The sequence below is a fragment of the Melanotaenia boesemani genome, chromosome 19, assembly GCF_017639745.1.
Source record: "Melanotaenia boesemani isolate fMelBoe1 chromosome 19, fMelBoe1.pri, whole genome shotgun sequence".
Taxonomy (NCBI): Eukaryota; Metazoa; Chordata; class Actinopteri; order Atheriniformes; family Melanotaeniidae; genus Melanotaenia; species Melanotaenia boesemani.
In genome coordinates, this window is record NC_055700.1 from 15,577,745 (window position 1) to 15,587,411 (window position 9,667).

At 36.2% G+C, this 9,667-nt stretch overlaps 2 protein-coding genes across 3 annotated transcripts; one reads left to right on the forward strand and one right to left on the reverse strand.

Annotated features, from left to right (window-relative positions):
- Positions 1–446: 446 nt before the first annotated feature.
- tescb (tescalcin b) lies at positions 447–4,745 on the forward strand. Of its 2 annotated transcripts, XM_041969183.1 has the most exons (9): positions 447–533; positions 641–752; positions 1,285–1,354; positions 1,576–1,656; positions 2,201–2,340; positions 2,434–2,495; positions 3,705–3,812; positions 3,895–3,942; positions 4,105–4,745. In XM_041969183.1, the coding sequence occupies exons 2-9, from the start codon at positions 689–691 to the stop codon at positions 4,180–4,182; spliced, it is 651 nt and encodes a 216-aa protein (XP_041825117.1). In that variant the 5' UTR covers positions 447–533; positions 641–688; the 3' UTR covers positions 4,183–4,745. The 2 variants fall into 2 exon arrangements, with proteins under 2 accessions (XP_041825117.1, XP_041825116.1); XM_041969182.1 differs by having other exon boundaries at positions 468–752.
- Positions 4,746–6,160: 1,415 nt separating this feature from the next.
- On the reverse strand, positions 6,161–7,686 carry m17 (IL-6 subfamily cytokine M17). The gene is made up of 3 exons (XM_041970405.1): positions 7,601–7,686; positions 7,151–7,296; positions 6,161–7,032 (listed from the first exon to the last, which is right to left on the reverse strand). The coding sequence occupies exons 1-3, from the start codon at positions 7,653–7,655 to the stop codon at positions 6,568–6,570; spliced, it is 666 nt and encodes a 221-aa protein (XP_041826339.1). The 5' UTR covers positions 7,656–7,686; the 3' UTR covers positions 6,161–6,567.
- Positions 7,687–9,667: the final 1,981 nt, after the last annotated feature.

Below are 9,667 nucleotides of genomic sequence, written 5' to 3' on the forward strand. Positions count from 1 at the left end.
AAAGAGCTTTGAGCTACAGCTTCTGAGCTGACATGTCCAAGAACAATGAAGTGAGCACACTTCTGCTGAAGAAAACAGAACAAAAAGCATGACTAAAGCTGTAAGTTTATATTAAGCTATAGTTTATATTATTTACAGCTTATTCTTGTTAAGCTTAATATTATATCGTATGCATAAAATGTCATTTTTAATATTTTTAAAGGATATTTTGAGTTTACAGCTTACAGGTGCATCCTGCAGGTCTCTCCACCTGCTGAAATGACAAACCTAATAAATTAATAACGCAAGTTAGATATTTGACACAGTCTGTCTCCTGTTTCAAAAACGGTAACCTATTTTTTGTCTGTATGTTTTTCTTTCCTTTGTCAATATAAACAAGCCAGAGCCCTTGATCAGATGAAAACATCGGAGTTTATCATTTAAACGTCAGCCTGTTAGGCTGAATGTGTCGTCATCAGGACGGTTGCTGCGGAAGTGGCCTGTGCTGTTTGCGGAGAATTAAACCTGCTCGGCGAGCACACAGGAGAAAAGAGGTGTGAGCTCTGGACCTGTAAAAACATTGGCGTGGACATGGATTACTCTGAAACATGATCATTTGACATCCCTGTCGATTCCATTTACGGCTCATTTTTGTCTTTAGTTCTTTTAAAGGTGTAGGTTGCTGCTGAAAGAGGAGACTTTTGAAGCTATGGGTGCACTACAGTCCTCACCGGGTCATCCTGAATATATTGATCTATCGGAAAAGACGGGTTGTAAGTATTAATGATTGGTGTTTGTATCGGTTTCAAGCGCTTCGGATGTTAGTCAAGAAGGAAGCGTCTAAGACAGCCCCACAAACGGAAATAAGCTTTATAATTTCTCCTTTTCTTTAATCACAAGTATTTTCTTAAATGGAAAATTCGACCATGTAATCATGAAAAATAGTTTGAATTTACTTCAATGCTTCATACACAAAGGTTTGTAAGGTAACGCAGTCAATTTGCGGAATAATTTAAAGTGAAAGTAAACGAAGTGTAACTTTATCTATAATAAAGGATGATACCGTTAAAAAAATAAATGTTTTTCGAACATTGTTATATATCATTACATTATAGTTAACCTTTAGTCTCTTATGATAGAGGCGTGTACAGGAGATGCATAAAAACAACCCAAACTGGTTTACATACGCATGAATAGTCAAATTAGCTGCTTTGAAAGCATCCCAAGAACTGCCAATGAACATCATTAACTATAATACAACTTAAAATAACTTACGCCTGCTGTCTGTTTACCTTCTCTTTTCAGTTTCATATGAACAGATTGGAGTTCTGCATAAAAGATTCAAACAGCTGAGTCACAATGAAGAAAGTCTAAGGTAAGCTACCCATTGTAGCAGTTCTGTTTTCTTTATTGTTAAAAAAAAAAACAAAAAAAAAAACAGCTTTTCAAACGAAATCTGCTGGACAGTTGGCCAACTGTCTTTGGAACTACAAACCTGTCCAACAAGCATCATGTTAGTTCATGTAACAGCAAAACAATATTGATGTCTCAACACAATGTCACAATGTTTAAACAGTCTTTTGTTTTTTTTTTCAGGAGAGAACAATTTGAAGAAATCCCAGATCTAGCATGCAATCCCATCCGTGCACAGATCATTGAGGCTTTCTTTGACAAAAGGTACATTGTTGAGCTTTATCACTTTATTTAAAAGTTATTCATATCAAAAGCAACTGCAGCCTTTTCTCAAAAACTTAGGACAAGGTTAATTATTTTAATCATCTGTTTAAATGAAAATAGTAGACAGCATATAAAATACTGTATTTTTATGCTGTATTTTTATCCCCCCATCTGGAGGCTGGTCTCAGGGCCTGAGTCTGTTGATTTCATGACGTTGATCAAGGCTTTCACTGAAAGTGTTTGAGAGAAATTTTGCACTGGCATCCTCTGAGCATTCTGACCTCAATCCAAAAATCTAAAAGGAAGAGCAGCTCGAATGTGCTTGAGGCCTGTCTGTGTGTCAGCAACACATTCTTATGACATCTGGCAACACAAATACCAGTGAGCAAAGCTAAATACAACAGTAAGCTTTATGATGACAAACACTGTGCTGTGCTGCTTGCATCGAATTCAAAATATGATTATATTCAAAATTTTAAATATATAAAATTCCATTTATATTGCATTTGGCCAGTTATAACTTCCTCTCTGTTTATTTCTTCAGAAACTTTCACCAGAATGGCGAGGGAACCGTCAATGAGATCGGCTTTGGGGAATTCCTGGTGGTCATGTCTCATTTCAGACCCCCGTCCCTGCACATAACAGAAGAACAGCGCGAGAAAGTCAGAAGAGAGAAACTGAGATGTGTGTCTAAAAGTGAAACACATGACCCCGTGCTTGACATTGTCTGAGGTTGACTCACAGCTGTTAAAGTGAACGCTTTGTTTTTTTCAACAGTTTTATTCAACATGCATGACACAGACAACGATGGGACAATCACCCTTGAGGAATACAGACATGTAAGCATGTCCATGCTTGTATATAAATCATTCACTCTTAATGGTATAACTCATGTCCAAACCATATTTACCTATCAATCAATATGTTACATGCCATTAGTTTATCATATATATATTCCTGCCTGTTTAGAAGCATTATGTGATCATTTTGGGTGAGGGAAACCATCTCCTTGTTATTTATTCTAAGACATGGCAACACATTTTTGTCCTACGTGGAGGTCAAGCAACATTTATGCAATCTCTAAGTCATACTGTACAGTAAAGAAAACATCCCCTGCCGACTAGTAATGTCACAGTTTAGGGGATGAAGCTAACAGAGTATGGCAACCAGAAAGGTTATATATAATTTTTTACAGAATTATTTTGTTATTATTTGAATACAGTTTCTTTCTTTGCTGTACGAGTGTTAACAGTAATATAATTTCAGCATTATATTTGAGCCATTTTGACTTGTTGCTTCCTCTTTTTACCAGAAGAGCAAAAATGATTTGACACTGAAATGATGTTGTGGACTCAAAATAGAGGTTTTGTTAGATGAAGTGGGGGAGAGCAAAAAAACTGAGCTGTAAGATGAAAGTTTAGAGCAGGGTAAGTCTTTTGAGGAACACGAGCAGGAACAGTGTGAGGACACCGATTGACCCCGCACTCCTCCTGTCTTCATCTGTCTAGTTTCAGCTTCCTTGTAAGAATGCTGGATGATACCAGCCACAACCATCAGCTCTTAGAGACATAATGAATATTAAAACAGCAATAAAATAAATTACCCTCATTTTAAGCACATAACAGAGCTGGATCAAACAAACCAGCAGGTGGTGCTCATCTCTGGTGGCACCCTTAAAACCATTCCAAAAATGGATGTAAAACTAGAGCATGAATGTAAATGCATACAGTTGACATGCATTTTATACCATCATACTCTGCAATCAAACATGAGTCAACAAGGATTTTATAATAAAAACGTCTTCTGAATTATTGAAAAAAAAATCTAGAAGCATGTTTTCTTTTAAGTATTTAATCTCAGTTATATTATAAAAATTATAATGGTTCCTGGGTATCTCCTCTCTGTTTCTCTGTGTTTCTGCAACACAGCTAAACTAAAGAGAAAACAGTTGAAACGTCTCATTCCTGAACCTTTTAGAGATCATTGTACTGAGCCTGTAGCTACTGTAGTGGTGGTATTTTTTCAAGCTGTTGTCTTCGTCTTTTCAGGTCGTGGAGGAGCTGTTATCTCGCAGCGGAGCACTGGAGAAGGAAACAGCCAAAAGCATTGCTGATGCAGCCATGTTGGAGGTGGCCAGCATTTCAATGGGTCACATGGTATGTAAACTGTTGTTGTAAAAAACAGTTTGATTCATTTATTGTCAGGATTAAGTCAATAACTTCTTTTTATAACGCATAGGAGCCTGATGAATTCTATGAAGGAATCACATTTGAGCATTTTCTCAAGGTTGGTACACAGACTGTATAAACTATAAAATAGAATGTGAGTTTACCAGGACTACTGTATTACTGTATTACTGTATTACTTGGTCATTGCTATTATCATTGCTGTGGATCATCCTGAATGAAGTGTCAGACATTTGATATGATCTAAAACTGTATTTTACAGCTGCTGGATGGCTTTGAAATTGAAACAAAAATGAGCATTCGCTTCTTGAACATGGACACGATGACCATGTGTAAGTGAGACTTACAGTAAATTGTGCAATCCCTGTGACTGAAGGGAGGATGGAAATTATTTCACTATAGCATTAATATTCATTATTTAGTTTGTTGCTTGCACTGAAGATATGCCTTAGTCTGAACAACTATGCAAATCTAAGTACTATGAGACCACACACACACACACACACACACACACACACACACATATATATATATATATATATATATATATATATATATATATATATATATATATATATATATATATATATATATATATATTATATGACAGCAATAATGTACCACTACTCTGACTACTCTGTGAATTTTGTGGCTGAAGCAATAATACTGAAATATCAATGACTGACCATATGTCTCTATGCATGTGAATATAAATTCTCAATGAACCTTTTAAGATGTTAAATCAAAAAATAACATTAAACAAGAACAAGATCGTTTGTCTTTTATAGAAATGTACTTAATTATAGACAAGACAGGGATTTGAGGTGTTTTTAATGTCAAACATGATACTTTATGCATGTTCTGTACACTTATGTTTGCACAATAAATATGAAACAGACATGACTTGAGCTCATGTTTATTTCTGAAACAAAACGAAATATGAGCACTGCCTTGCAAGATTACAGGAAATACCTAATGACTAAATCTGATAACTCATAACTTGTGAAGATGAGGTGATATTAATCACTGTTTTTTTTTAGCAAACAACAACAATAGTCATATCTGTGGCTTTACATGTCTTCAGATTAAAAAGAAAAATAAAATAAAGGTTATATAATGGAAGTTAGTGATTACCATAATGACAGCAAGGCCTTTTGTTATCATTCTCCTGCATTACCTCCATGTTTTCATCTCATGTTTTCAGTTCTTGGTAAATATTGCCCTCTACAGGTGGAAACATATTATTAAAGATTAACTGGGGATCGTCATAATGATTAAGAGTTTGCATCATTATTTCCGAAGCTGGTCGTGTGTCTAAATAAGGACAAATTTTAGTAATCTATCCTTAACCATTGCAACTGAGTGTGACAACAGTTTGACACACCCACACACTCAGTAAGCAGAAAGTGATGCGATTTCTAGTTTGTGGATTAATTTGGAAATGATTCTGTGGTTACAGCAGTCATAATTACAACACTTCCGTTGAGGTTACATGTCTTGTTTGTTGATTTTATTTTAAATGGCTGTCCTTCAACGCAAACCATATATAATATGTTAGTTATACTCAGGTGGACTTTATTGCCTTTGCGACCCAATAAATTATTAAGAGGGTAGTGAAAATGAATGAATAATGCTGACTGAAGAATAACTGTTGCCCTAAGGTACCCTCTGTGTTTGTGCTTGAAATAAGCCAGAGTTATAACAGGGAACTTGATTCATGACCTAGAGTAAATCCCCATCTACTTTAAGTTTCCTAAAAGCTCATGAGTTGAGGAAAGTTTGGCTAAGTTTTATTTTATTTTAGTAAAAATACTGGCCATCAATATGTGTAAAGATGACAAGTCTGCATGCACGGCCTGTTAATGATCTATTTAAAGAAGGGTATTTCTGCAGGATTTTTGTTTTTCTGCTTTTCCCTTCTACTTATTACACACTTGCATGTCCATCTATATAAGGATAGAAGTGTGCAAAAAACACACTGTTAACATATACAGTTATCTGATCCACACACACCCACACCTTGTGACTGACCAGACAGCCTGCCAGTTTCATGAAATCTTTCCTATCTGATGCAGCCTGGTGTTAAACACATGCGTCACTCAGATCTGATATCACACAGTCAGCGTCTCAGAAGCTTCCTGATTTTCTTTTAAATCCTCTTGATGGACTTATTCTGGTGGAAAACAGCACATGATGCTTCTTTTTAACACAGGAAAAACTTGAAAAAGTGTTGCACACAGGCTCCATGTGCCCTTTGTTATGGCTTTCTGTAAGATCAGTTCTTCTTTTACACATGTCAAAAAATAGAGAAACAAATGTTAAAGTTGAAGAAATATATTTTTATTTAAGCGGAGTGTGACAAATAAGAAGGTACATCTTGGATGATTTTCTTTATAAATTTGTCCGGTTGCATCTTACTGATGCAAATAAATCAGCGGTGATAAACAAACAGTTCAGACTGCAGCATTCAGAAATTAGTTTACATCTTAGAACATTACATAACACATTAAGTACACAAAAACAGCATGAAGGCATCTCTGTACTCTTTCATCAGTACCTCTCAAATAGAAACATTTAAGAAAATAAATATTAAATACCATAAATAGGCTTGATCACACTGATGTACCTCCCACCTTTATACTCACTTATTTTTTTAAGTCTCTAACAATTTAGTGAGCAAAGTGCTGCTGAACAGTGACAGCCATAAGGCTCATCTTTTCCTTTTTCAGAAGAATACATTCATATATATCCTTCTTCTGCAGACTTTTCTTTTTAGAGTCCTCAAGTCTAAGAAAATGTTTGACAGTAAGTCCTTGTATGTATTCAGGACCGCACAGCCGTAAACCTTCTGCTGGAACACATTCTGAGGTGGAGGTAGTGTTGTTGGCCCACCAGCAGGTTCTGGTAGGGGCAAGTTGGGGAATAGGTTGTGATACAGATCGGATATGCGGTAAGCTAGGCTCCTGCTGCGATCTCTAAGACGAATGAGTTCAGTCAGAAGTGGGCTTGTGGGGGACTGTAAGTCCGTCTGCTGCTCATACACTCGCTTGAAATGTGGGAAAAAGGCTTGAAGATGTGCATAGATGCTTGCTATCCTGTCTGAGAGTTCCAGCCCGGAGATGTTGGGGTCAGGGATGTTGTTTACTGACACCTTGCAGAAAAGCTCAGACATCTCTCCTTGAGAGGCTTTCTGGTATAAAAAAGAAAAAAAAAATCAATTAAATTTGTTCTTTTATGTGTAAAGCTGAAGCATTCTGCAAGCACACAAGAATTTAAGTGGAATAAAGAAGTTTTATGTCTGTACTCACATATGTTTTGATTAGATCAACAGATTCCTTCTGGGCAAGCTTGGTGAGCTTCCAGGTTTGCAGTGTTATCTCACACTGCTGGTTTCTGCTTGCTGCCACAGTTTTTGTTGAATTAGCAGTCATAAGCAGCAGGAAAGAGAACAATGCTGAGGAGAAAGGAACTGGTCAGTTATGGTTATTCCACCTCATATTAGTGAGGGAAATTTCTTTTTAAAACCACAAGGGCAGAGCAACAGAGTTAAAAATAAACAACTCTAAAGAGTACCTGACTACATTTGATTAAAACCTGAAGATCAAGTATGTTAAAGTGCTGTAAATATTGATGGTTTACATTGATGCAGAAAAATGCAAACTTAAGTTAATTTCAGAACAGTTTGAGGTCACTAAAATAACTTGAGTGCAAAAATGCTGTTTTCTACACTAATAAGAATAAGACGTAGTGACACTTACTTGCTGCTGATTCCATAAACTTTTGAAAGTGCATATTCTTTACATGACCATTCATTCTCCTCGCAGTCTCACAGGCAAATTGTGAATACTCGTCATAATCACACTCCTTTCAAACTTCTTTAAAACACAGAAACCACAAAATTTGTCACAGGAGGAAATGACGTGTGGTAACCAAATTGTGAGGCAACATAATTTCCCAGAATTTCTTCCCCTCTCTTAAGATATGTGTTGGTGCATTTTTCGTTTTCTATCTTCTTCTTCTTCTTCTTCTTTTTCCTTTCACATTAAATAAACGGACAATGCCCCCACATGCATGCTCTGTGGACAGACATGTAGGAACATTGTCTGACTGAAGACATATGAACATACTTATTTTGAACAGCACTTATTTTCTATGAGTGCATAGAAAATAAATGCGTATGTTGTATATTTGAACTGCTTGATGAACATATATTTGCTGAATTAAAAAATTGTTGTCAGACACTAATGAAAATATTGTGTGACCCTTTGACACAGTTTAAAAATGTGCTTTCTAGCACCCTCTAGACAGCAAGAGTAGGAAGTTGAAAGCTTCCTTTGTGTGAAAAAGTAAAAGTGAGATCACCGCTGTGCACATAGCTGCAATGATTGTGCTTCTCGTGTCTTGTTCTTTTAAGAAAACAGCTTGTTAGAAACCTTTACATTTACTTATTAACTTTTTCAGTTGCTCCTCAGACCACATGTCTTTTTGCAGCAATATTTTCATGTGGGCAGTCTTGCACAGGAAGCTGGCAGGGTCACAGGAAATGCATGTCACAATCAGAAATTTTTAAATGTGCGTAAAGGGGTGGATCTACGCAGCTAAAGTAAGTAATATGATATCATGGGATGATTTTGCTGTGACACACGGTGTTGCATCCTTTATTCTCTTTTGAGGTTATGTGTGAGAAGGTGAATGACACAAACAGGGTTTTTAATGTGTTGCTTAATCTCAACGTCACAACTTTTTTTAAGGATGATTTCAGCTTAAAGGCACCCATGACTGAGGAAGAATGTTGAAGAACTACCTCAGAAAACACAATGAAATAAAAAGGCTGCACATTTTGCTGTGTGATTTGAAATTTTCGTTGCTTTTCTGTTTTGTTTTCTGGCATGTCTGCATCTTCAGACTGTGGGAAAGAAAATCATTGCAATGACTGGAAGCAACAGGTTAACTTTTCCATGAAAGTGAAACGGCTCTTTGTGATCTGACATGACCTTTTTTGTTTCTGATGGCATCCACATCTCAGTTTCAACCCAAAAGATGCTGTATTGTTGTCAAACCACCAGCTACATGAGAAAAGACAGGGGAAACTCAAGGCACCACAACCCTGTCAACACTATTTCAGGTAAAGGTTAACCACTCTTCTGCCATCTTTGGGGCTTTCCAGTTGCCCCAGAGGATAAAAGCGGGGTTATATGCAACCACTGCAGGTGGTGCTCTGGAGGTTTACAGTTCAAAGAAACTTTGTTGGCATTCCTACTATTAAACACAGTGTTGAAAACTCAAAAAGAAGAGGGAAAAAAATACAATTGACATTTAAATCACTGAAGTTTTTCTTTTTAAATTTAAGTGAAGTGTGAAAATTTGAACGCTCTGCAGAGCAAGTTCTCTTAAACGTTTTGTTCCTTTTTTTTTAGCTTTCTGGTTTTCCCATTTGTATATTGTCATATATATATCAATGTTTATCTTTGACCTGCATACACATTTGTAATAAAAAAAAAACAGCCACTTATGCAGTATAGGTTACATTTGATTTCACAACAAAGCAAAGCAAGCGTAAAAGGTAAACCACATTAAAGAGCATTGCAAAGAAATATGACCACATACTATAAGAAATGCATTGTCATTAGATGCAGGATGTTAACTCAGACTCCTTTTTTTCTCAACAGAATCTTTTTTATTTTGTCTTTGAACTGCACAGGAAATGGTGAATAAAGTTCTTAAGGAAAGTCCCCCTTATTCTAACTAAATACATCTTTATAGTAACATAAAATTCACACGAATTGTAAGGTTCATCATTGTTCTGAAGCTCTCAGGCAAACATG

What these genes read in the sequence shown, in the direction of transcription:
- tescb (XM_041969183.1), top strand. Translation starts at nt 689, where the DNA reads ATGGGTGCACTACAGTCCTCACCGGGTCATCCTGAATATATTGATCTA. An exon ending in CACAATGAAGAAAGTCTAAG is followed by an intron (nt 1,355 to 1,575) that starts GTAAGCTACCCA and finishes TTTTTTTTTCAG; the next exon opens with GAGAGAACAATTTGAAGAAA. An exon ending in CATTTGAGCATTTTCTCAAG is followed by an intron (nt 3,943 to 4,104) that starts GTTGGTACACAG and finishes TGTATTTTACAG; the next exon opens with CTGCTGGATGGCTTTGAAAT.
- m17 (XM_041970405.1), bottom strand. Translation starts at nt 7,655, where the DNA reads ATGAATGGTCATGTAAAGAATATGCACTTTCAAAAGTTTATGGAATCA. An exon ending in GTTTATGGAATCAGCAGCAA is followed by an intron (nt 7,297 to 7,600) that starts GTAAGTGTCACT and finishes CTTTCTCCTCAG; the next exon opens with CATTGTTCTCTTTCCTGCTG. An exon ending in TTGATCTAATCAAAACATAT is followed by an intron (nt 7,033 to 7,150) that starts GTGAGTACAGAC and finishes TTTTTATACCAG; the next exon opens with AAAGCCTCTCAAGGAGAGAT.